Source organism: Dryobates pubescens, chromosome 6 (assembly GCF_014839835.1).
Source record: "Dryobates pubescens isolate bDryPub1 chromosome 6, bDryPub1.pri, whole genome shotgun sequence".
In the NCBI taxonomy this organism is placed as follows: domain Eukaryota; kingdom Metazoa; phylum Chordata; class Aves; order Piciformes; family Picidae; genus Dryobates; species Dryobates pubescens.
In genome coordinates this window covers 3,629,375-3,655,252 of record NC_071617.1, presented here as the reverse complement: position 1 = coordinate 3,655,252, position 25,878 = coordinate 3,629,375, and the positions used below count along the sequence as shown (strand labels likewise).

At 48.7% G+C, this 25,878-nt stretch overlaps 1 protein-coding gene across 1 annotated transcript in view; it reads left to right on the top strand.

Annotated features, from left to right (window-relative positions):
- Positions 1 to 3,716: 3,716 nt before the first annotated feature.
- ELOVL4 (ELOVL fatty acid elongase 4) overlaps positions 3,717 to 25,878 on the top strand; it is a 53,576-nt gene continuing 31,414 nt past the window's right edge. The window contains exon 1 of the mRNA XM_054162549.1: positions 3,717 to 4,144. Coding sequence (XP_054018524.1) covers positions 4,045 to 4,144 — 100 coding nt within the window. The 5' untranslated portion in view covers positions 3,717 to 4,044. The remainder of the gene's footprint in view (positions 4,145 to 25,878) is intronic.

The window sequence follows — 25,878 nt, the reverse complement described above, 5'->3', positions numbered from 1 at the left end:
AAGCACCCTGGAGTACTGGACGAGGGGCTCGATCTCAGGTGGAAATCTATGTGTTCCTCTGAGGTCAAGTGCTACAGGCCTGCCTTTTCTGAGTGGAAATTTGCCTGCCTGAGATGTCCAGGTTTTAGGAACCTGTAGACTACCACAGAGAAGATGACAACACTGACTAATGAATGACATGTTAAAAATCATCATCTTCTTTTTCTCTTTTTGACTACCATGCTGCAGATTTCCTTGGAGGCTGCTTTGGGGCTATGCCTTTGGAAGCCTTTCCCCTTCTGCTCACCATAAGCAGAAGACCTGAGTCTCAGAACCACCAACAGGCTGCTGGATGCACCAACATCAGAAACTGGGATGTGCTTGGAAGCCCTCAGAGAAGCTAATTTTAAAAGCATGCCCATGTGCTTGCAGGCTTAAAGACAAACCAATGACAAGAGCTTGTCATATTTAGGAGGAGACTGGATGGGGTGCTTGGTGCCATGGTTTAGTTGATTAGGTGGTGTTGGGGGATAGGTTGGACTTGATGATCTCAAAGATCTTTTCCAACCTGGTTAATTCTATTCTATTCTATTCTATTCCTATTCCTATTCCTATTCTATTCTATTCTATTCTATTCTATTCTATTCTATTCTATTCTATTCTATTCTTCTAGTCTAGTCTAAACTTGGTTCTGAGATGAAAACCAGGGAAGCATCACAGTACATTAGAGGTTGGAAGGGACCTCCAGAGATCATCCAGCCCAACTCCCCTGCCAAAGCAGCATCACTTAGGGTAGTCCAGACAGGAAAGCATCCAGGTGGGTTTGGAAAGCCTCCAGTGAAGGAAACTTGCAACTTTCTTCCAACCTGGTCTATTCTATTCTATTCTATTCTATTCTATTCTATTCTATTCTATTCCATTCCATTCCATTCCATTCCATTCCATTCCATTCCATTCTATTCTATAAACATCATGGGTTTTGAAGCCAGTGTCAAGACACATAAGAAATTACTCTGGTTGGACTGTTCACCTTCTCCCTGCCTCTCCAAGCTCTGCAGCTCTGCTGTGGCTCTCCTCGAGGCTTAATTGCTCTGTAAAATTATCTGTGTACAATCATATTGCCAATATAGAGGAATTAATTGCAATCAAGAAAAGTTATCTCATCTGAAACAGATGAAAGAGAAAGCTAGCCCATGTAAATATTTTATAAACAGTGATTATTGGTGTTAATTGTGCAAAAAAAAGGAATAAACACTTCCACAGATCAAATAAATAAACATTTTAATAAGTAATCCTATCCAGGCTGTAACATAAATAATTCCTCTTATTAATATTTATTAACATTGCTAATATGTTGTGTGCCTTTTTGTTCTTTGGTAGACTGCAGATCTTTGCTCCTTGTGCTGGTGGAACTCTGCTTACTTGCCTTTGTTGCCTTCATTCATGCAGGAGCCCATTCCAAGTCGATCATGTGGCTGAGGCAAAGGGCCACACACAAGGATTACAACTCAGTTCTTCTGGTTTCCTTTTGGTTTACCTGACAGCACCAAAATAACTTCTGAAGCCATGCTTTACACCATGCTAACCACCTGGCAAGTTTATAAGCACCCAGCAACACACCACAGTGGTTTCACCTGAAGGAGGCACAGAAACCACAGCTAACGTTGCATTGTCTGCCTGCCGCTTGGGAAGCTGCAGGTTGGTGTCCAACCTGCCCTACCCAGTGACAGATCCATTTCAGAGCTCTCAGCAGCCCTTCTGCCGTGATCAGTGCCATCACAATTAAATGGTGTTTCAAGCCAGTGCAGTTCATGCAGAGTTTTGATTGCCTCTTCTCAGAGGGAAGGATCTGGAGGTGCTGCAACATGTCCAGAGAAGGTCCACAAGGATGAGCAGAGGGCTGGAGCTCCTCTCTTGTGAGGACCGACTGAGAGAGTTGGGGCTGTTCAGTCTGGAGAAGAGAAGGCTCCGAGGAGACCTCATTGTGGCCTTCCAGTATCTGAAGGGAGCTACAAGAAAGCTGGGGAGGGACTTTTTAGGGTATCAGGGAGTGATAGGAATGGGGGGGATGGAACAAAACTAGAAATGGGTAGATTCACATTGGATGTTGGGAAGAAATTCTTCCCCATGAGGGTGGTGAGACACTGGAACAGGTTGCTCAGGGAGGTGGTGGAAGCCTCATCCCTGGAGGTGTTTAAGGCTGGGCTGGATGTAGCTCTGAGCAACCTGCTGCAGTGTGAGGTGACCCTGCCCATGGCAGGGGGATTGGAACTGGATGATCCTTGAGGTCCCTTCCAACCCTAACAATTCTATGATTCCAAGCAGTAGCTGTCCATACATCAGCAGGTGGTAACCTTGCTTTGGCTCCGACATCCAGGCAGCATTGGGGTACGTTGTACTTCCCTGTCCATCCAGATCTCTAGGGGTTGACATAGCTCCTCTTCCTTTTCCCAGTGCAGGTGATCCCTATTCCTAAACACCAGCTGGTTTCTGAGCTCCAGGCACAGCAGCTCTGCTCGCAGTGATGGCAACCAGCGATGGCCAGCATGTCTCTCCCATCCATAAGATCCAGGGCAGTCCATGAGCTGAGCGGAGGTTAACTCTATCAGAAGGATGTATGAGCTGTGCTCACCCAAGCCAAGTGACAAGTGACACGGGTGCTGGTGCTGCGCTGGGGGAGGGAGAGGAAGATACCATCTGATCTGCTGTCTGCCAGGAGGAAAGCTCTCAACTTGGGTGGAGAAGCTCCCCTGCTGTCCCTCTGTGGGGAAACCATTCCTTAGAGTGTCATGCAGCCATGCACATAACATGGGGCATGGAAGAGGGAAGGCAAGACCCAAGCTGGCAGAAGGCAAGGGGCAAAGTGTGTGAGGAGCAGCTGGTGCAGCCACACAGGGCAGAGGGTTTGTTGGGGTTGAAGGTGTAGAATGGATGAACTGGGATTGCACCCACAGCCCTGCTTGCCTGTGCCATGGAGGCTCCTTCTGCAGCTTCTAGCCACAGCCCAGGCAGACAAACCTCTCTGTGCCATTAAGTGGCTGCATAAAGGCTTTGGTCCAGGAGCTGAAAGTGAAGACAGCGCGAGAGACATCTCGGTGGTGCCTTGAGGAGGCTGAGCAAGTTGTCGGTCAGGGAAATGGCACCAATCGGTGCCAGTGAGGCAGGGAGGTAGTGAGATCCCACTGCAGCTGCTGGTTTTATCAGTGCTGGGAGGGGATGGGCTTCTCTCAGAGGCTGAACAGCCAGCACCCTGCATAAGAGAACAGCCTGACGTGAAGTGACCACTGCTCATGTCGCTGACTTGGGCTGTCCATCAAGGGGAAGCGAGAGGGAAAGGAGAGAAGAAGAAAAATCCGAACGGCCTAAAAAAAAAAAAAAAAAAAAAGAGAGAGAGAGAGAGAGAGAGAGAAAATAAAAATAAAAAGAAGGGGAAAAAAAGGAGGCAAAGAAACAAAAGTCGAACGAAATACTTATTGCCCCTACCTATCTGAAAATAAAAGGCAAATCAAGACCTAAGCATCCCTTTTCCACCCCGCACCCCCACGGGGGGCGGAGGAGAAGGGGTCCCTAGAGCATGGCCACGGGCTGCCCGCACCTGTTCCCGCCGCAGTCCCCTCCGCCGGTAGCGGCAGGGCTGCGGCCGTGCGCCTGCGCGGCCGGAGCCAGGCCTCCGCGCACCCCGCGGGCAGCGGCCGGCGGCCACCGAGCGGGCGGCCACGTGACACCAGCGGAGCGGAGCGCCCCGCACCGCGCCGCGGACGGTGCTGCGGAGCCGCGGCCGCCGCGCCGGTTCCCGCTACCCAGCCCCCCCTTCCCCCGCTGCTTCTTCCCTCCTCGCTCCATCTCCGCCCGCCTCCGCCTCCTCGCCCTCCTCCTTGCCCGCGGGGTACGGGAGCCGGTGACGGGAGCGAGGCGGAGTCTGGAGGGAAGATACCGAGAGATAGAGATTTAAATCACATCCCCGGCTGTAGAAGGGCAGCAGCAGCAGCAGCCCCGGCGCAGAGGCACGGACGCGAGCGCCGAGATAAGGTCTTGCCGGCTCCGCCGCTGCTGCTGCTGCTCACCATGGGTGCCGCCGCCGCCGAGCCCCCCCGCGCCATGGGCCTGGTGTCCAGCGTGGTGAACGACACCCTCGAGTTCTACCGCTGGACCTGGAGCATCCGAGGTAAGGCGCCGCGGCGGCCCCGCCATCGCCGCTCGCCCGCTGTCACCGCGGCGGGTTCAAGATGGCTCCGTCTCCCGGGAGACGCCGCCGCGCTCCGCCGGGGGCTGGGGCGGCCGCCGGGCCCGGGCCTGCCATCGCGTCTCGGCGATGGGTGAGGGGCAAGACCCGTCCGCAGCCGCCTCTCCTCCTCGTCCTTCTGCGAGTTGCGTGGGTGCTCTGGTTGTTTATCTGTCCTAATCCCGTGTAACGGCCCGGGGTGCGCGGGGCATCCCTCCGGGGGAAGGTGAGGGTGTCCCCCGGGCGCCGGCGCTAGCAAGATCCGCTTCCCGGAGCCGTCGTTCCTCCGTTTCCTTCGCACACCGCAGCGTGCTTTGGGGGGTGGTCGTACGTACGGGAATCTGCTGCCGGAGGTAAGCGGAGGCTGCCGGTAAATCGGTGCCGGAGCTCAGGCCAGCCTTTGGCTTCTGCGGCAGGTGTGAGCCCTGAGTGACAGCATTGCGTGGAGTTCGGCAGGATCAATGAGGGGACGTTGTCCCTGCCAGTGCAGAAGCTTCTCATCTCCCGTTAAGCGCGTTTGGCTCAGTTCTGCCGTTTTCCGTTTCCAGAATGCTGCCCTCGTTTTTCTCTTGGGTTTTTTTTTTGAGTATGGGCATCCCATGACTGCAATTGTGGAAGATGCTGAAGGAAGAGAAAATATCTGGAACTATGGAGAAATGCGGGGGGCGGGGGGGGGGGGGAATAACTGAAAAATAAAGCAGCTTTCAGTGCTGGAGCAGCAGCAGATGGGATGGGAACTTGCTCCAATGACCTCTGGAAGCGTTGCTGAGCGTGAATGTCTCACTCTGGCTGATCAAACCAAGAGGAGCAGGGGGGGAGAAGAGTCGCAGCTTTCATAGTTGCTGTTGTGACTAGCCTTGGGCAGCCGGCAAGAAAATCGCTTCTCTGGATCTTCTTGTTGTTTATTTCTTTCCTCCCCCCGAGTTGGCCATGCAGTGATGAGGTCTAGGTTGGATTTATGTATTTTTCTTTAAACCTCCAAACGAATGGAGCCAAAAAAACCCCACCACACCCCCAAAGTCTGGAGTGAATGCAGCTAGGGATCTATTTTGTGGCAGTGTAAGTGAGAACTGTGAGGCCTTCATTACAGCCGGGAAGCTCACACTGCATCAGCAGTCTTCTCTTTTCCGCCCCCCTCCCTTCTGCCATCTGCCAGATAATAAATTAATCTTATGGTGTAGATGGAGAGAGTTCACTTTTTGTTGGTGTCCCCTTCCCTCCCCCTCCCTTCACTATTTGCTACCCTCAGGTTTTGCTGCCCTAGTTCATTAAGCCTGCGTGGATGTTGTTTTCTTCTGTGTTTAAAACCTGCCAGAATATAAGACCAAATAAAACTGCTTGCAGCAGCATTGCATTGTGATCTGCCAGTGTTTGCTCTCTGTCTCTGGTAACACACAATTGTTCCTAAACTGCCAGGTGATGCATGAAAGGAGATACTGGGCCAGTGGCCTTTACAGAGGGATATAAAGACAGATGTGGGGACAAAGGTTTTGGTCCTTATGGATTGCTTGATTCGTTTGGGAAAAAAGACATCCAAAGTTCTGATTGTATTTCCTGAACCTCAAGCATGTTATTGGAGTCTGTGTATGGACCATGCCTGTTGGAACCAAAAGTTCACAGGATCAGAGGATGCTGGAGGGGACCTGAAGAGATCATCGAGTCCAGCCCCCCTGCCAGAGCAGGACCATACAATCTAGCTCAGGTCACACAGGAACACATCCAGATGGGCCTTGAAAGCCTCCAGAGCAGGAGACTCCACAACCTCTCTGGGCAGCCTGTTCCAGTGCTCTGGGAACCTTAGAGTACAGAAGTTCCCCCTTGTGTTGAGGTGGAACCTCCTGTGCTGCAGCTTACATCCATTGCTCCCTGTCCTATCCCAGGGTGCAAGTGAGCAGAGCCTGTCCCCTCCCTCCTGACCCCCAGCCCTCAGATATTGTTAAACATTTATTAAATGCCTTCTAAGTCTTCTCTTTTCCAGACTAAAAAGCCCCAGGTCCCTCAGCCTCTGCTCATAAGGCAAGAGTTAAGGGTGGTGGTGGGGAAACCCCAGAGGGATGAAAAAGATGATATGTGAGCAATGTAAAGTTAAGTAGCATAAATTAATGCTAGGTGTAGAGCAAGCTTTATTTCTGGTTTTGAGGAGTGTTCAGCAGTAGTAGGATGATGCTGTGATGGCATTTAAAATATGCTGAAGTCATTCAGACTTTTGCAGTAGTGAGTTGGTAAATTTTTGCTCTAAGTTCAGCAGTGTTGCTGTTCACAGGCTCACAGGATGTCAGGGGTTGGAAAGGACCCAAAGAGATCATCGAGTCCAACCCCCCTGCCAGAGCAGGACCATACAATCCAGCACAGGTCACAGAGGAACACATCCAGATGGGCCTTGAAAATCTCCAGAGCAGGAGGCTCCACAACCTCTCTGGGCAGCCTGTTCCAGTGCTCTGGGACCCTTACAGGAAAGAAGTTCCCTCTTGTGTTGAGGTTCACACAGGAGTCCGCTGCAATGAAAAGTAATTGGTTGCATTTTGCCTAAGAGGTGGAGAGTGTCTTGTTCAGGTCGTGGGTTTCAGCAGATCCCTGTAAGGATAGCTTTGGGTAGAGCCAAAGTCACACCAGAAGTATGTTACTGTTCTTGTTTATTCCCAGTGTTATGTAAAACAAGGTCCACCTGCAGGATTTTAGAGTTGGGTATGGATATATGAAATACATAATATCATACAATCTAGTTACAAGGTAGCTCTGGGTAAGGAAGTATCATGTGCAAGGGGATGCTGCACTGCTCTTTCATGAAGTCATACCTGCTACAGCACAGGAGGTCCCACCTCAATGTGAGGAGGACCTTCTTCACTGCGAGGGTGACAGAACACTGGGCCAGGCTGCCCAGGGAGGTTGTGGAGCCTCCTTCTCTGGAGCCTTTCAAGCCCCATCTGGCTGTGTTCCTGTGTGACCTGTGCTGCATTCTACAGTCCAGCTCTGGCAGGGGGGGTTGGCCTCGATGATCTGCGGAGGTCCCTTCCAACCCCTAACATCTTAATGGCCTGAGTTCCACTTAACTAGCTACTCAGTTTGCTGCTTTTTGTGGGTGTGTGTTTCTTCACTCAGAAAAAACAAACCAACCCCAAACCCCAAGCAAGCACTTGTCTCCTTTTGCCATCTCTGAGCGGAGAGACGTTAAACCCGCGACTTCAGCGCCGGCGCGCGAGTCCGTGCAATCCGCCCTCGTGTCGAGAGCCGTGGCAGTGAGGTTGCACAAGAGAAAACACAAATTATGGTATGCCAGGCCGTTGCCTAATGTTCCAATATCATTAAATAAATAATAAAAAAAATCATAATAATGATATAAAAAAAAAAAAAAAGAGAGAGACACCAACCCTGTACCACGCAGCAAAGTTGCTCAACGAACCGTGCCACGCAATAGCGTTGCACAACGAATCGGGCTGGAACACTACTACACAGCACAATTACACAATGAAATGTGAAGAAACTGGATTCCCACTACTACTCCTACACACAAACCTCTCATTCATGTAAACCCAAATATACTTTTTTTCCCCCCTCCCTCCTCCCCACCTTTCCAGTTCTCACTTCCATTTTTGCTTTGCTTTGGTGTTTTTCCTAGTCTGCCTTTAGCCCCGTTCTCGGTCCTCAGCAGGATTGTCCTGCTGGCAGGTGTTTGCTAATGAGTCTCCTGTAGAACTGTGCCAGAACATCCCACAGAGTCTTTTCCTGCTGTATTTTTGTGCTGTGAAGATTGTGGCCTTTTTTCCTGATCCAGTGTGAGGTGTCCCTGGCCGTGGCAGGGGGGTTGGAACTCGATGATCCTTGAGGTCCCTTCCAACCCTGACAGTTCTGTGGTCCTTCCTAGCTACTCCACCAAGTATGATCTCTGTAATCAACCTTCTAATATTGAACTGCTCCTATGATTGCAAAACCCTCTTCAAAAGGTAGAGATCTAGTGTGAGGTGTCCCTGGCCATGGCAGGGGGGGTTGGAACTCAATGATCCTTGAGGTCCCTTCCAACCCTAACAATTCTATGATTCTGTGAACCTTCCTAGCTACTGCACCAAGTATGATCTCTGTAATCCACCTTATAGTATTGAACTGCTTCTAGGTTTGCAAAAACCTCTTCAAAAGGTAGAGATCTAGTGTGAGGTGTCCCTGGCCATGGCAGGGGGGTTGGAACTCAGTGATCCTTGAGGTCCCTTCCAACCCTAACAACTCTGTGGTTCCTCCCTTGCTTTATATTGTTTGAAAACACAGCCAACCTTTCCTGAGACCAGAAAGAACCCCAAAAGACTTAAGTATAGGATGAGCCTAACTGGGCTGTTGTTTGGGTTTTGTTAATGGTGTCACATTTTCATTTTCCTAGCATTCAGTGTGCTATCCCAAGCTAGGTTGGGGGTTTCTTTTGCTGGTGGTGTTTGGAAATAATAACAACCATATTCTGTGGCTTTTTCTTCTATATAATACCAGATACACGTTCAGACTTAGCTTGATGGTTTCGTTGGTTAATTTGTTGGAAAACTGCTTTTTCCCCCTTTTTTTAAAAGCATTTTCCTTTCCTTTCCTTTCTTTTTTTAAATTTTCCTTTATTTTAAAAAATATTCTTTTCCTTTCCCTTTTTCTTTCCCTTCCCCCTTCCCCTTTCCTTTCCTTCCCTTTCCTTTCCCTTTTTCTGTTCCTTCCCTTCCCCTTCCCCTTTTTCTGTTCTCTTCTGTCCCTTTCCCTTTTTCTCTTCTTTCCCTTCCCCCTTTTCTGTTCTCTTCTATCCCTTCCCCTTTTTCTTTCCCTTCCCCTTTCCCCTTTCCTTTCCTTTCCTTCCCTTTCCCCTTCCCTTTCCTTCCCTTTCCTTCCCTTTCCTTCCCTTTCCTTCCCTTTCCTTCCCTTTCCCTTTTTCTGTTCCTTCCCTTCCCCTTCCCCTTTTTCTGTTCTCTTCTGTCCCTTTCCCTTCTTCTCTTCTTTCCCTTCCCCCTTTTCTGTTCTCTTCTTTCCCTTCCCCTTTTTCTCTTCTTTCCCTTCCCCCTTTTCTCTTCTTTCCCTTCCCCTTTTTCTCTTCTTTCCCTTCCCCTTTTTCTCTTCTTGCCCTTCCCCCTTTTCTCTTCTTTCCCTTCCCCCTTTTCTCTTCTTTCCCTTCCCCTTTTTCTCTTCTTTCCCTTCCCCCTTTTCTCTTCTTTCCCTTCCCCCTTTTCTCTTCTTTCCCTTCCCCTTTTTCTCTTCTTTCCCTTCCCCCTTTTCTCTTCTTTCCCTTCCCCCTTTTCTCTTCTTTCCCTTCCCCTTTTTCTCTTCTTTCCCTTCCCCCTTTTCTCTTCTTTCCCTTCCCCCTTTTTCTACTCTCTTCTTTCCCTTCCCCTTTTTCTGTTCTCTCCTTTCCCTTTCCCTTCTTGTTTGTTTGTTTTTAATTTTCCTTCCTTGACTCTCCTTTCAGGCCTCTCTCATGAAAGCCTAAAATCCATATTCATGTAAAAAGGCTGAAGGAGATCATTTAGGAAGCCTTAAACATGAAGGAGGTAGAAAGGTGTTAGCAGTCATCAGGAGATGAAAAGAAAAGGTGGTCAGTGGAACAGTTACTATCAGGAAAGATGATCTAGGAATTGCATGCCATTATTTCTGTAAGGGCATGGAGCTGGTTCTGTGTAATAGGTAGGGCAGGGTTTCCTTCTTTCAGCTCAGGTAGCTGGTTGGGGTTAGATCTGTCAAGAGGGATTAAGGGTATGATTAGATGACTGAGCAAGTGACTTAAAGGGAGGTTCCAGCCTGAGTCCAGAGGAACTATTAAGATAAATAACTTGGGAAACAATCCAGGAGAGAAGAATGTGGAAATCTCAAAACATGGGTGAAGAGACCTTTGGCAGCTGGGGAGGGGGAACAGGAGATTTGTGGCTTGAAAAGCTTGCAAGGGAGATTTGTGATTTGTTTTGGAGGAGTGAGTTAATTTGAGTATCTTGAGCTAAAGAACAGAAGGCTTTGCTGACTGGGGGTGAGAATGATTTTCTTGGAGCTTGAAGTCAAAAGTGCTATCCCAGGCCACGTGGGACTGCTTTGGAACAGCAACTATTTACAGCTGTTGCAGTTAATAAGATTACAGACTTTTTCCATCAGGAGGAAAGGAGAGAGGAGAAAGATGCAAACTTTCACTTTAGTGGTAGGATAGGCTTCTAAGCAGCATCTTGTTCACAAGCAGTGTCAGTAGTACCTTGGGTCAATACAATCAACAATCATCTGGGTCAGAGGTATGAGGCAATGAGGATGGGAAACACAGGAAACTTGGAGCTGCTTGCATGCAAAGTGAACCAGTAGAGCAGCTTCCATGGGAACTCAAACCTTTGCCAGGAAGATCTTGGGATCAAGTCAAGAATGCTCAAGAATAGAATAGAATAGAATAGAATAGAATAGAATAGAATAGAATAGACCAGGGTGAAGCTCAGGTTCAGTTTCATTTTCAGCCCTGGGAAGAGAATTGGAATGAAATACTTTTCTCCATTCTTTTCCACATAAAGAAACCAAGCATGGCCAAAAAATCCTGAATGCTTTTGCTTGGGTAAAGTCCCTTGGGGTGGGTAGCAGAACAGTCTGAGCGCAAGCAGAGTGTTGTTGCCTTTGAGGATTTGTGCCAAGGCTAGAGGCAAGTAGATTCCTGATGGAAGCTCTTCAGAGGGTGATGATGGGGAGAGACAATGAAGTGTAAGATGAAGTTTCCTGAAGCTTGTCCAACAGACACTGCTGTTCACAGGCTCACAGGATGTCAGGGGTTGCAAGGGACCCAAAGACATCATTGAGTCCAACCCTCCTGCCAGAGCAGGATCATACAATCTAGCTCAGGTCACACAGGAACACATCCAGATGGGCCTTGAAAGTCTCCAGAGCAGGAGACTCCACAACCTCTCTGGGCAGCCTGCTCCAGTACCCTGGGACCCTTACAAGAAAGAAGTTCCCCCTTGTGTTGAGGTGGAACCTCCTGTGCTGCAGCTTACATCCATTGCCCCTTGTTCTGTCCTAGGGAGCAAGTGAGCAGAGCCTGTCCCCTCCCTCCTGACCCCCAGCCCTCAGATATTTGTAAACATTTATTAAATCCCCTCTAGTTCTTCTCCAGACTAAAAAGCCCCAGGTCCCTCAGTCTCCCCTCACAGGGCAGTGCTCCAGTCCCTTCAGCATCCTGCTGGACCATCTCCAGCAGATCCCTGTCCCTCTTAAACTGAATGCAGTACTCAAGGTGAGGTCTCAGCAGGGCAGAGTAGAGTGGGAGGAGAACCTCCCTGGATCTGCTGGACACACTCTTCTTAATGCACCCTAGGATCCCATTGGCCTTCTTGGCCACCAGAGCACATTGCTGTCTCTTGGATAACTTGTTATCCACCAGCACTCCCAGGTCCCTCTCCATGGGGCTGCTCTCCAGCAGATCACCTCCCTTAGGATGTGTTCCTAAGCTTTCAGAGGGCTGGCTGAGCATCACAGTTGGTGACTGGACACCACACTTGTTTGGCAGATACGATTTTCTTCTCCAGGGAACAGTTCTTTCAGTCTGTGTCTGGGTAAAACACAAGGACAGGGGAAATACCAACAGAAACTGCAGAAGCCAGCACAACTGAGTTTGGCTGTCCTGTGACAGGAACACAAAGGAAAAGCTGTGGCAGAAGCAACACTTGGAGAAACTGATGACAAAAGTAAAGAATGGTAAAGGCTAGGTTATGCAAATCTGCTGTCAGCCAAAGTGAACAATAGGAGTATCCCAGATGACTTGAAGCATTTCATTAAGCACCACATTTAACTGCCTGTCAGTGGAGGGAGGGACTTTTATTAGTGAAGAAGATAACAGCTCTTGGTATTGAAGACAATTTGCTGGGTGTTTGAGGGAAATTCCACCCACATTTCATTACCAGAAGATGCAATCGGGTTGCAGAACTCAAAAGAGAGATAAGCAGAACAAAACAGACACCAAGCACCTTTGGAAATCCAGAACAGGATAGTACTGAAATCATAGAATCACAGAATTGTCAGGGTTGGAAGGGCCCTCAAGGATCAGCCAGTTCCAACCCCCCTGCCATGGGCAGGGACACCTCACACTGAAGCAGGTTGCTCACAGCCACATCCAGCCTGGCTGCAAACACCTCCAGGGATGAGGCTTCCACCACCTCCCTGGGCAACCTGTGTCAGTGTTTTACCACCAAGCTTCAAGAACTTGATCCTGAGGGAGTCACTTGAAGCAAAGCTAATACTGTGGATGGGAGGCTGAGTTCTGAGGAGGAAGACTTCCCTTTCCTAAAGTAAAGGAGGAAGAGTTGTAGGTGAGCCACTGCAACTCTCAGCTCCAGTAAAGAGAAGAAATCTTTCCAAGAGCACCATCAGCACTGGTCAGGCCACACCTTGAGTCCTGTGTCCAGTTCTGGGCCCCTCAGCTAAAGAAAGATTTTGAGATGCTGGAAGGTGTCCAGAGAAAAGCAACAAAGCTGGGGAGGGGTCTGGAGCACAGCCCTGTGAGGAGAGGCTGAGGGAGCTGGGGTTGCTTAGCCTGGAGAAGAGGAGGCTCAGGGGAGACCTTCTTGCTCTCTCCAACTCCCTGAAGGGAGGTTGTAGCCAGGTGGGGGTTGGTCTCTTCTGCCAGGCACCCAGCACCAGAACAAGAGGACACAGTCTCAAGCTGCACCAAAGGAAGTTTAGGCTTGACATGAGAAGAAAGTTCTTCCCAGCAAGAGAGATTGGCCATTGGAATGTGCTGCCCAGGGAGGTGGTGGAGTCACCATCCCTGGAAGTGTTGAAGAAGAGCCTGGATGAGGCACTTGGTGCCATGGTTTAGTTGATCAGATGGTGTTGGGTGACAGGTTGGACTTGATGATCTCGAAGGTCTTTTCCAGCCTGGTTAACTCTGTATTCTGTATCAAACTTCTGCTTAAACACTCCTCAGCAGGCTGCAGGAACAAAACTAAATGTCTGGACAAATCAACCAAGAACATAACTGGCCTGCTGAAAATTCCCTTGAAAGCTCTGCAGCTGGCATATCTAAACCCTTGTAGGAAAGAAGAGATCTGTTAAAGCAGATCTGATGGAAAGTGTTTGGGAAACAGCTTTGCAGAGCTGGCTGCGTGGGCTCAGTACCTACTCCAGGTGCCTGGATGTTTAAAATTGCAGCACATCCTAAATTACTCCTGTGGAGCTGTTGGTAGATCGTGTTTCCCCAGCTGAGGCTGCGTGCCATTAGTGAGGTGCAAATCAGCACGTGGTCCTGGAGCCACAGACTGAAAGACAGAGTGAAGGATTCTTGAGCAGCTGTGAGGTATCAGTGGCATGAAGCAGATGCAGTCATCTTTGGTACTACTCTGGGTACCACAGTACATTAGAGGTTGAAGGGACCTCCAGGGATCATCCAGTCCAACCCCCCTGCCAGAGCAGCATCACCCAGGGGAGTCTGCACAGGAATGCATCCAGGTGGGGTTGGAAAGTCTCCAGAGAAGGAGACTCCACAACCTCTCTGGGCAGCCTGCTCCAGGGCTCTGGCACCCTCACTATAAAGAAGTTTCTCCTCATGTTGAGCTGAAATCTTCTGTGTTCAGGTTTGTACCTGTTGTTCCTTGTCTTACTACTGAGGACCACCCAAAAGAGCTTGGCCCCCTCCACTTGACACCCAGCCCTCAGATATTGATAGACATTGATCAGATCCCTTCTCGGTCTTCTCTTCTCCAGACTGTGTCAATTGGTGGAGCACAGTGGAAAGCTGGGTGCAGGCAAACCTCATGGAGTTCAAAAAGGACAAGAGCAGGGTCCTGCATCTGGGGAGGAATAACAGCAGGCAGCAGGACAGGCTAGGGGCTGCCCTGCTGGAGAGCAGCTCCATGGAGAAAGACCTTGGAGTGCTGGTGGACAGCAAGTTCTGCAGGGGACAGTAATGTGCCCCTGTGGCCAAGAGAGACAATGGCATCCTGGGGTGCAGCAAGAAAAGTGTGGCCAGCAGGGCTAAGGAGGTTCTGCTCCCCCTCTGCTCTGCCCTGCTCAGACCACAGCTGCAATCCTGTATCCAGTTTGGGGCTCCCCAGCTGAAGAGAGACAGAGACCTGCTGGAGAGAGTCCAAGGGAGAGCCAGGAGGATGCTTAGGGGACTTGAGCATCTCCTCTGTGAAGAGAGACTGAGAGCCCTGGGGCTGTTGAGTCTGGAGAAGAGAAGGCTGAGAGGGGATCTGATCAATGTCTCTCAATAGCTGAGGGCTGGGGGGTCAAGGGGAGGTGTCCAAGCTCTTTTGGGTGGTGCACAGCAATAAGCCAAGGAACAATGGAGACAAACTTGAACATAGAAGGTTTCAGCTCAACATGAGGAGAAACTTCTTTGCAGTGAGGGTGCCAGAGCCCTGGAGCAGGCTGCCCAGAGAGGTTGTGGAGTCTCCTTCTCTGGAGACTTTCAAGACCCCTCTGGATGCATTCCTGTGCAGACTCCCCTGGGTGATGCTGCTCTGGCAGGGGGTTTGACCTGATGATCTCTGGAGGTCCCTTCCAGCCTCTAATACTCTGTGATTCTGTGTGCTAGTGGTTTAACTGTTGTTCATAGGTAGCTGTGTCTAATTGGAGCAACTCGATTAGAAGTCAGTCGTGGTAGCTGTTCTGTATCAATGCAGTGCTCAGGGTGCAGAGGCATCTGTCAGGGCTACAGTTACAGCTATGGAAGACCAGAAGAAGTTGTATTCAAGGCACCTACACCTTACTGTCCTGTGCAAGCAGGAAATACTGTCAAAGGCTGCATAAGGACAATTAGTAGAGGGAGGTGTAGGAAGCATGGGATGTAGTTCCTTTTAAGGTGGTGTAGATCAGGAGCCATGAGGCAAGACTCCACTTTGTCCTCTGCTAATCCAGACAGGTTATTGGAGTTACTCCATTCACATGGAGAAGATTAAGGGAGCACTTAGATCCAAGGTGAGTGAACGAAAAGGCTTCAAGCAAAGGTGGAGAGGACTTTGGAAGGAAGAAACTGCTAGGGTGCAAGACTGAGGGCAGTGGGGAAAAGGCTATGGTGTGTACTGAAAGAGTTTTTAAGGTAAATAGGGCCAAAGATGAATGACCTAAAAATCTTGAGCTAAATGAGAGTTCATTCAGTTAAAAAAGAATTAGACTTAAAAAGAAAGAGATCTTTGGCTTTTAAAGTGTTGGTCTGAGGAGAAACTTCTCTACAGAGAAGTTGTGGAGAAGTCTCCTTCTCTGCAGACATTCCAACCCCACCTGGGTGCATTCCTGTGTGGACTGCCTTAGGTGATCCTAGGTTGGACTTGATGATCTCTGGAGGCTCAACCTCTAATGTTCTGTGATTCTATGAGTGGAGTGTGTCAGGAGCACAGAAGGTGGAAGTGGAATCTATTACAGGCAGGTCTGATCTGTGAGGTAGGACCGCTGTGAGTAATACACTGTTAGGTGGCAGGGCTTTGCTTGCTCAGGCTGTGTTTGAAACCAAAACTGAGTTCCTAAGGACTCTTATGTGTGTGACTCTGTGACATCTCCTTTAGCAAGATGTAGGTGGGGGATATGTGCTTCCTGGACCTTGCATGGCTGGCAAGTGGGTACAACCAGTAGAATAGAATAGAATAGAACAGAATAGAATAGAATAGAATAGAATAGAATAGAATAGAATAGAATAGAATAGAATAGAATAGACCAGATTGGAAGAGACCTTCAAGATCATCAAGTCCAACCCATCATCCAACACCATCTAATCAACTAAACCATGGCACCATGCTCAAGTTTGCCAAGCTTCAAGTGCTTCTGAGCATATGGACTTCTAGGTCTTGTGGCATTTTAAGGACATGGATGAAGGCAGCTCTGAAATTCAAGTCTGCTGAGACATAGGTGTCAACTCTGTGGCAATTTTCAGGACTGCACTCTGGTCTGTAGGTAAAGCAATAAGCAGCTCCAAGGCAAGCCTAGAGACAAATTGAGTGCAAGGGGTTTAGGACAAGGGGCAGTGGATGTAAACTACAGCACAGGAGGTTCCACCTCAACATGAGGAGGAACTTCTTCACTGGGAGGCTCACAGAGCACTGGAACAGGCTGCCCAGAGAGGTTGTGGAGTCTCCTTCTCTGGAGACTTTCAAGGCCTGTCTGGATGTGTTCCTGTGTGACCTGTGCTGGATTCTCTGGTCCTGCTCTGGCAGGGGGGTTGGTCTCAATGATCTCCAGAGGTCCCTTCCAACCTCTGACATCTTGTGATCCTCTGAACTCTCTTTGTGTGTGCTTGGGAGTCACCATCACTGGAGGTGTTTAGGAAGAGACTGGATGGGGCTCTTGGTGCCATGGTTTAGTTGATTAGATGGTGCTGGGTGATAGGTTGGACTGGATGAACTTAAAGGTCTTTCCAACCTGGTTACTTCTATTCTATTCTATTCTATTCTATTCTATTCTATTCTATGCTATGCTATGCTATGCTATTCTATGCTATTCTATTCTATTCTATTCTATTCTATTCTATTCTAATCTATTCTATTCTATTCTATTCTATTCTATTCTATTCTATTCTATTCTGTTCCATTCCATTCCATTCCATTCCATTCCATTCTATTCCATTCCATTCCATTCCATCCCATCCCATCCCACTCTATCCTATCCTATCCTATCCTATCCTATCCTATCCTATCCTATCCTATCCTATCCTATCCTATCCTATCCTATCCTATCCTATCCTTAGCTAGTTTACCTTCCTCTCATGAAGGATGAAGGATTTGGGGGCCAGGTGTTACCAGCTGTAGAAGTTAAGAGCCTTAGTTGTAGCAGTCATTTGGGTATGACATGAGCTAGCTGCCAAACTGATGGGTTTGCTGCTGTATACTTAGGTGAGTGAAAGGTTCAGACCCTGATACTTCTCCTGGGCACCTTTTAGATCTAGGAACCTTTTCTCATTCAGTTCATGCTTTGAAAACCAACATTTCAAAATGAGTCCCTTTGGGTTTGTTGTGTTTGTGTAGATTTTCCTCTCCTCCTCCCCCCTGACTGGTGAGTGTTTCTGATGTCAGCTAAGCAACTAAGGTTGTAATGTTTTGCAGTGTGATTTTTCTTTGGAGGCTTTGCCTCATGCCTGTGTTAGGCAGGCAGAGGACATCATGCACCTTACAACTGTAAATTTTACTTCTGCCTCTGAACTTTGAAGATAAGAGCTAACATATATCAGTATCCCTTTGTAGTTTTTACTTACAACAGCATTCCCACCTCTGCAAAACCAAATGGAACACAGAATCCCAGAAACATTCAGGCTGGGAAAGACCCTCAGGAGCACCAAGTCCAACCCAGAACCCTACTCTACAAGGGTCACCCCTAAACCATAGCCCCAAGTACCACAGCCAAACCACCGGGAAGCACAGCCAGGCTTGGGGACTCAACCACCTCCCTGGGCAGCACATTCCAACCCCTGACCACTCCTGCCATGAAAAAATGTTTCCTAATGTCCAGTCTAAACCTACTCAGGGCCAGCTTGAGGCCATTCCCTCTTGTTCTGTCACTAATTACCTGTGAGAAGAGACCAGCAGCAGCCTCTCCACAACCTGCTTTCAGGTAGTTGTAGACAGCAATGAGATCTTCTCTCAGCCTCCTCTGTTTCACACTAACCATCCCCAGCTTCTTCAGTTGCTCTTCATCAGATTTCTTCTCCAGGCCCTTCCCAGCTTCCTTGCCCTCCTCTGCCCTGGCTCCAGCATCTCCACAGCTCTCTTGGATTGAGCTGCCCAAAACTGGACACAGTCCTCAAGGTGTGGCCTCCCCAGAGCTGAGTCCCAGGGGACAATCCCCTCCTTGCTCCTGCTGGACACAGCATTTCTAATCCCAGCCAGGATGCCTTTGGCTTTCTTGGCCCTCTGGGCACACTGCTGGCTCCTCTTCAGCTGCTTGTCTATGAGCACCCCCAGGACCCTTTCTGCCAGACAGCTTTCCAGCCACACTGCCCCAAGCCTGTGGTGTTGCTTGGGGTTGTTGTGCCCCAAGTGCAGGACCTGGCACTTGGCCTTGTTGAAGCTCATCCTGGTAACATTGGCCACGGATCCAATCTCTCCAAGTCCCTCTGTAGAGCCTCCCTACCCTGGTGCAGATCACCACTGACACCTAACTTGGTGCCATCTGCAACCTGATGATCTGATGCAAGCAGGAAAAGCTGTGCAGCTTCTTGCAAGTGTTCTGTGGTAGCTTTCTGGTATTTAGTTAGATTTCCCTTGCCATTGCTTACGTGTTCATTGTATCTAAGAGTCTCCAAACATCCATCTGCAACCCCAGACCATTCTGTGCTGCAAGAGCAGCAGTAGAAGTTGTTTATATTTGCTGTGTAGTTAAGCATCAGGATCCATCCTCTCTCTGAGCATACTGGCAAGGCACTTATAAGTGCTGGATATACTGTCCCCTGTAACATATCACTCTGCAGTTGATAAGGCCTTGCAGGGTTGTTATTAACTTGTTATTGATGACCCTTCATGGTTTTCAAGGGTGCTTAGCTTTCAAGTGAAGGAATCTAGGCTCAGGGGAGAACTTACTGCTGTCTAGAATGGAATGGAATGGAATGGAATGGAATGGAATGGAATAGAATAGAATAGAATAGGAGTAGAATAGAATAGAATAGAATAGAATAGAACTAAGCAGATCACCAAGTCCAACCTATCACCCAACACCATCTAATCAACTAAACCATGGCACCAAGTGCCTCATCCAGTCTCTTCTTGAACACTGCCAGGGACAGTGACTCCACCACCTCCCTGGGCAGCACATTCCAATGGCAAATTACTCTTTCTGGGAAGAACTTTCTCCTCACCTCCAGCCTAAACCTCCCCTGGGGCAGCTTGAGACTGTGTCCTCTTGTTCTAGTGCTGGTTTCCTGGGAGAAGAGACCAAAACAACTACCTGAAGGCAGGATGTAACCAGAACAGTCTCAAGCTGCACCAAGGGAGGTTTAGGCTGGATGTTAGGAAGAAATTCTTCCCAGAAAGAGAGATTGGCCATTGGAATGTGCTGCCCAGGGAGGTGGTGGAGTCACCATCCCTGCAGGTGTTTAGGAAGAGCCTGGATGAGGCACTTGGTGCCTTGGTTTAGTTGATTAGATGGTGTTGGGTGATAGGTTGGACTTGCTGATCTCTGAGGTCTTTTCCAACCTGGTTAACTCTGTATTCTGTATTTCTAATTTAAGAGGAAATGATCTCTGTGGAGAGAGTTTGTTCTCTGATTATCCTCTCTGGCATCACAAACCCCTGAATCCTCCTAGATGGGGCCAACTGTCTGTTCTGTTATTGCAACATTAGATATGCAGGAACCCTGTGTTTGTATTGCTGCTTACTAGGAGCATATCCTGGGAGTGCTAGTGGATAACAAGTTATCCATGGGACAGCAATGTGCCCTGGTAGCCAAGAAGGCCAATGGGGTCCTGGGGTGTATTAAGAAGAGTGTGTCCAGCAGATCCAGGGAGGTTCTCCTCCCACTCTACTCTGCCCTGCTGAGACCTCATCTTGAGTACTGTGTTCAGTTGTGGGCTCCCCAGTACAAGAGGGACAGGGATCTGCTAGAGAGGGTCCAATAGAGAACTACCAGGATGCTGAAGGGACTGGAGCACTGCCCTGTGAGGAGAGGCTGAGGGACCTGGGGCTTTTTAATCTGGAAAAGAGAAGACTTAGAGGGGATTTAATAAATATTTGTAAATATCTGAGGGCTGGGGGTCAGGAGGGAGGGGACAGGCTCTGCTCACTTGCTCCCTGGGATAGGACAAGGGGCAATGAATGCAAGCTGCAGCACAGGAGGTTCCACCTCAACACAAGGGGGAACTTCTTTACTGTGAGGGTCACAGAGCAGGCTACCCAGAGAGGTTGTGGAGTCTCCTTCTCTGGAGACTTTCAAGGCCCATCTGGATGTGTTCCTGTGTGACCTGAGCTAGAAAGTATGGTCCTGCTCTGGCAGGGGGCTTGGACTCGATGATGTCTCTGGGTCCCTTCCAACCCCTGATGTCCTGTGAGCCTGTGATGCTGGAGTAAAGCATGCTGGTATCACTGCACTGGGGAAAGTGTCTTGCTTTTGTGATGTTTGGAAAAGTAAGATTTGACAAATGGCAGAATGCTTCCATGCCTCCAGGCCTTACTATCTTGCAAACCTGATGTAAGCTGCTGTGAGGATTAGGTTTTTATTACTCCTTGAAGCATGCTCTTGGCACTGTCCTCAGAACTAATCACCATCAGCAGGGAGGGAAATCAAAACTGGTTTAACCAAGGTGATCTTTTAGACCTGAGAATCGTGAAACTTGGTGGTGAATTGGTGTGGCTCCTGAACTGCCCAATAATTCCATTGTTATCCTTGTCATGAAAGAAGTGTACAGGCACAAGGCAATGTGATTCTAGTGGGTGGATGATCAAAGCCCCAAGAAGACCTTTGTGCATTAAGGGGAGTTTAATGACCTTTGTTTTGTAGCTCACAGGAGACCTTACTGTGGCCTTCTAAGCCTACTGTGGCTCCAAGAAAGCTGGGGAGGGAATTGTTGTCAGGTAGTGATAGGACTTGGGGGAATGGAACAAAACTAGAAATGGGTGAATTCAGATTGGATGTTAGGAAGAAGTTCTTCCCCATGAGGGTGGTGAGAGACTGGCACAGGTTGCCCAGGGAGGTGGTGGAAGCCTCATCCCTGGAGGTGTTTGCAGCCAGGCTGGATGTGGCTGTGAGCAACCTGCTGTAGTGTGAGGTGTCCCTGCCCATGGCAGGGGGGTTGGAACTGGATGCTCCTTGAGGTCCCTTCCAACCCTGACAATTCTGTGATTCTGTGAATAAAGAGCATGATCTTCTTCAGAGAGTTCTCACTGTTTAGAACCACTTTTAACCACAGAATCACAGAAACATCCAGGTTGGAAAAGACCTCCTGGGATCATCAAGTCCAACTATTGACCCTCCTCTACAACGTTCACCCCTAAACCGTATCCCCAAGCACCGCAGCCAAATGACCTCTGAACACATCCAGGGCTTGAAACTCAGCCCCCTCCCTGGGCAGCCCAGCTGGCCACAGGCTACTGAATGGGCTGCCCAGCAAGAGCTGCCCTGCTGAGGTGCAGTTTGCACTTCCTTGTGTGTAGCTGAGGTGTGTGTGAGCCAGGTCTCCTGATTAGAAAGCTGAAGGATTTATACAGGTGGGGCTGATAGATTTTGTTCCAGTCTTCTCCAACAGTAGAAAGTGAGACAGGGCTCCCAGACTCTTCTGCAGTGCCTTGAGTTCTCTCTCCCACCATGTGCAGCTGAGGAGCACTTCCCAAGCCTGCCAGCTCTGCAGGCACACTGTTGCTGCTCTGGCAGGTGACAGAAATGCTCTGTTCTGTGCATGTGCCAGGACTAGTTTGCCAGTGCACAACATCCAGGAGGCCTCAGTTTAAGGCAGCCTCATCCACTACTCTCTAATAGCTCCAACAGGGCTGTTGGAGAGCAGCACCCAAACCCATGACAGTGGCTCCTTGTGGAAGGAGTCACAGTGAGAGAAATCCTGGCTGGTGGTCTTGTGCTCACAGTCCAGAAAGTGAGGAGCTCCAGCTGCCATACTCTGGGGACTCTGCTATCCTCCTCAGGGCAGTGAATCTGCATTCTCTCTACAACTCCCTGAAAGGAGGTTGTGGAGAGGCTGCTGCTGGTCTCTTCTCACAGGGAATTAGTGATAGAACAAGAGGGAATGGCCTCAAGCTGCCCCTGGGTAGGTTTAGACTGGACATTAGGAAACATTTTTTCCCTGCAAGAGTGGTCAGGGCTTGGAATGTGCTGCCCAGGGAGGTGCTTGAGTCCCCAAGCCTGGCTGTGTTTCCAGGTGGTTTGGCTGTGGTGCTTGGGGCTGTGGCTTAGGGGTGACCCTTGCAGAGTAGGGTTCTGGGTTGGACTTGGTGATCTTGAAGGTCTTTTCCAGCCTGAATGTTTCTGTGTGATTCTGTGCTTTAAGGAGGATTAAACTCTGTCCCAGGCAGTTCTTCTTCCACACTGTGTATTTAAAGCACTGTAACTATTGCATTTCACATCCTTCTGCTTTGCATTCAGCTGGCAGAGCCTTGCCCAGTTTACAGTAACGTCTCTCACCACAAAATCTGCAGTGGCAGAGCTAAAAGCAGAACATCAGGAGCAGTCACCAGCCTTCCTGCAGTGCCTTTAGAAAGGTAATTGGACAGATGGATGTGCTGGATTGGCACTGTAAGTGTCTTTGCTCTGAGAATAGTATCAATAGCTATTAATAACTTGGAAAGGCTCTCCAGATAAATTAGTGAGCAGCGACCTTATAGCTAAGGGATCCGTAAGTGGTTGAGGTGCAGATACATCAGGAATGATTTGGAATCCAGCTTGAAGGCCTGGAGTTTAATGAGTCATGGATTTCAGCTGTGTACTGTTCTCCTCTAAAAGTGATATTAAAAAGTAGAGGTAGTCAGCACTGTGCTGCTTGGGGATTTCTCCTGCCAAGCTCGGGAGCAGCTGGGCATTTGCTTGTTTGGAAAGGGTGTGTTTCGCGGGGAAGGGGGAGAAAAGAGAGATCATAGGCTCAGCAATGTGCAGGGAATTTAGCAACCTAAGAATCCCCTTTACTTTAAAGGACATGCTGAACCACATTTTACAGCAGCTTTTGCATGTTGAAGTACTTCTGTGGAACATACTCTTAAGTTTCCTGTGGCTTTTGACTGCTGGATCACCACCAGTGCAGCCTCACTCAGCCGTTTATCTTCCCTCCTTCAATAGAGAATCATAGAATTGTTAGGCTTGGAAGGGACCTCAGGGATCATCTAGTTCCTCTTTGGACATTACCTGGGTAGGATATTCAGCCCTTGTTCTTGCTTTGGAAGAAGGAATCAGAGGGGTTTATGGTTTTCCTGTTAACTGCTCCAGATGAAGAATTACATCTTGCAAGTGTAGATTCTCCAGGTCAATCTAAATATAATCTGTATCTCTCTCTCTCTCTATTTACCTTTATCTACCTCTCTCTACCTCTCTCTCTCACTCCCTCTATCTCTACCTCTCTCTACGTCAACCTCTCTCACTCTATCTCTCCCTCCCTCTCCCTCTCCCTCTCCCTCTCCCTCTCCCTCTCCCTCTCCCTCTCCCTCTCCCTCTCCCTCTCCCTCTCCCTCTCCCTCTCCCTCTCCCTCTCCCTCTCCCTCTCCCTCTCCCTCTCCCTCTCCCTCTCCCTCTCCCTCTCCCTCTCCCTCTCCTTCTCCCTACCTCAACCTCCCTCTATTTCTACCTGTACCTTTTTCTGTCTCAACCTCTACCTGTCTACCTCTGCCTCTCTCTACCTCTCTCTCTACCTCTCTCTCTACCTCTCTCTCTATCTCTATCTCTACCTCTATCTCTACCTCTATCTCTATCTCTATCTCTATCTCTATCTCTATCTCTATCTCTATCTCTATCTCTATCTCTATCTCTATCTCTCTCTATCTCCTTCTCTACCTCTTCCACTCTCTCTCTCTTATCTCTATCTCTATCTCTACCTCTCCCTCTCTCTACCTCTCCTTCTCTCTATACATCTCTCTATCTCTATCTCTACCTTATCTATCAATCCACACATACATGTATGTACATATTTCTTGTCTATACATGAAACACATGAACTATGTCTGTGAAATACATGTCTATGTTTCTAGTCTCTGCAGTGTGAATCTGCCAAACTCCCCCCCACAAAATGACAGGAAAACCTGGCTGCATAAGTAAATATTTCCTATTTTCCCCTTACATAACAGTCTTTTCCCCTTGGCAACAGGTTAGCAGCTGCCTGATCCTGCTGGGGATTTGCCTGTGCAACAGGGTGCAACTTCAAATGTTTGTTCTACAACTTCTTCCACCATACATATATGCACCTATACATATATAAAAGCACTGTACTCAAGGGCTGTGCCATCACAACAGACATTTTCTTTGTGATCAAATTAGAATCTGGGTCTTAGGATTTGAAAGACAAACACATTAATCCCCTTGAAAGATTCAGGCAGTCTCTGTCAATTCTAATCAGGCATTGGTCCTTTTGCTTCAAAGCAGTTGGAGGGATTTTGTTTGGGGTTTGGTTGTGGTTGGTTTTTTTTTCATTCAGGGAGCTGGCCTTTTCATTTCAGGCTTGTTTCAGGTAATGATGTACCCACTGCATGGGAATTGCTGCAGGGCTGAATGCATTGATACTGTCCTTTAAGCTAACACAGCTCTCTGTAATGTGCAGAAATCATTTGTGGTCATAGAATCATAGAATTGTTAGGGTTGGAAGGGACCTCAAGGATCAGCCAGTTCCAGGCCCCCTGCCATGGGCAGGGACACCTCACACTACAGCAGGTTGCTCACAGCCACATCCAGCCTGGCTGCAAAAACCTCCAGGGCTGAGGCTTCCACCACCTCCCTGGGCAACCTGTGCCAGGCTCTCACCACCCTCATGGGGAACAACTTCTTCCTGACATCCAGTCTGAATCTACCCATTTCTATGTTGTTCCATTCCCCCCAGTCCTATCACTCCCTGACAGCCTGAGAAGTCCCTCCCCAGCCTTCTTGTAGCCCCCTTCAGATACTGGAAAGCTACAATAAGGTCTCCTCAGAGCCTTCTCCTCTCTAGGCTGAACAACCCCAACTGTCTCAGTCTGTCTCCATAGGAGAGGAGCTCCAATATGGAATAGAATAGAATAGAATAGAATAGAATAGAATAGAATAGAATAGAATATGATGCAAGTTGCCCTCACTCAGACACATGGGAATGCTTCTCTATGTGTAGAACAATTCCACCTTTACAGTTTTATTCCTGTAGTAAAACTTGTATTGGCTTGAGCTCATGGGCCCCTCTAGGTGGGATGTGGGACAGGGGATGGGGGGCTCCAGCTATTCCCTCACCAAGTGGCACATTCCTAGGTCATAGAAGTTCTTCCCCATGAGGGTGGTGAGAGCCTGGCACAGGTTGCCCAGGGAGGTGGTGGAAGCCTCATCCCTGGAGGTGTTTGCAGCCAGGCTGGATGTGGCTGTGAGCAACCTGCTGTAGTGTGAGGTGTCCCTGCCCATGGCAGGGGGCTTGGAACTGGCTGCTCCTTGAGGTCCCTTCCAACCCTACCAGTTCTATGATTCTATGATTCAAGTCTTCCTTTTCCATGTTTATATTTTTTGTTGTTGTTTTTGTTAGGATGGATTTGGTGTCTTTATTTTGTTGTGGGGGGTTTTTTTGGTTGGTTGGTTGTTGTGTTGTGTTTTGGTTTTTTTTCTCTGGTATTTTCACTTCAGTGTTCAGGAGCTCTAAAAACAGAACAGGTGCTCTCATATGCTCTAGCCTCTTTTTATTGCTGAGTGCAAGAAGGCTGAGAAACCAACCTGTCTCTTGCCTCATCTGCTCTTAACTCTTTGTGTGCACTACAGTGTCCAAAGTGGGATGGGAATTTGATTAAAGCATTGCACACACATTGACTATCCCCAGAGCTGGGTCTTAATTATGAGGTGAGACTTTTCTTCTTGCTTGGTGGAGATGAGTCTCTGCCCATTAGTTTGTATCACTTAGATTGTCCCTTCCCATGGCAGGGGGGTTGGAGCTAGATGATCCTTGAGGTCCCTTCCAACCCTGACAATTCTGTGATTCTGTCCTGTGGAGGATGTGGTTCTCTCTCTTGTATTTACATCCAGAGTGATGGCTGAAAGCAAACAGGAACTCAAGTGTAAGGGGGGCAGCAGTGCAATAATTGCAGAGCAGTGGTGTGATTTCAGCTTCTTCAGTAGGTAGCCTTCTGTAAGGGCTG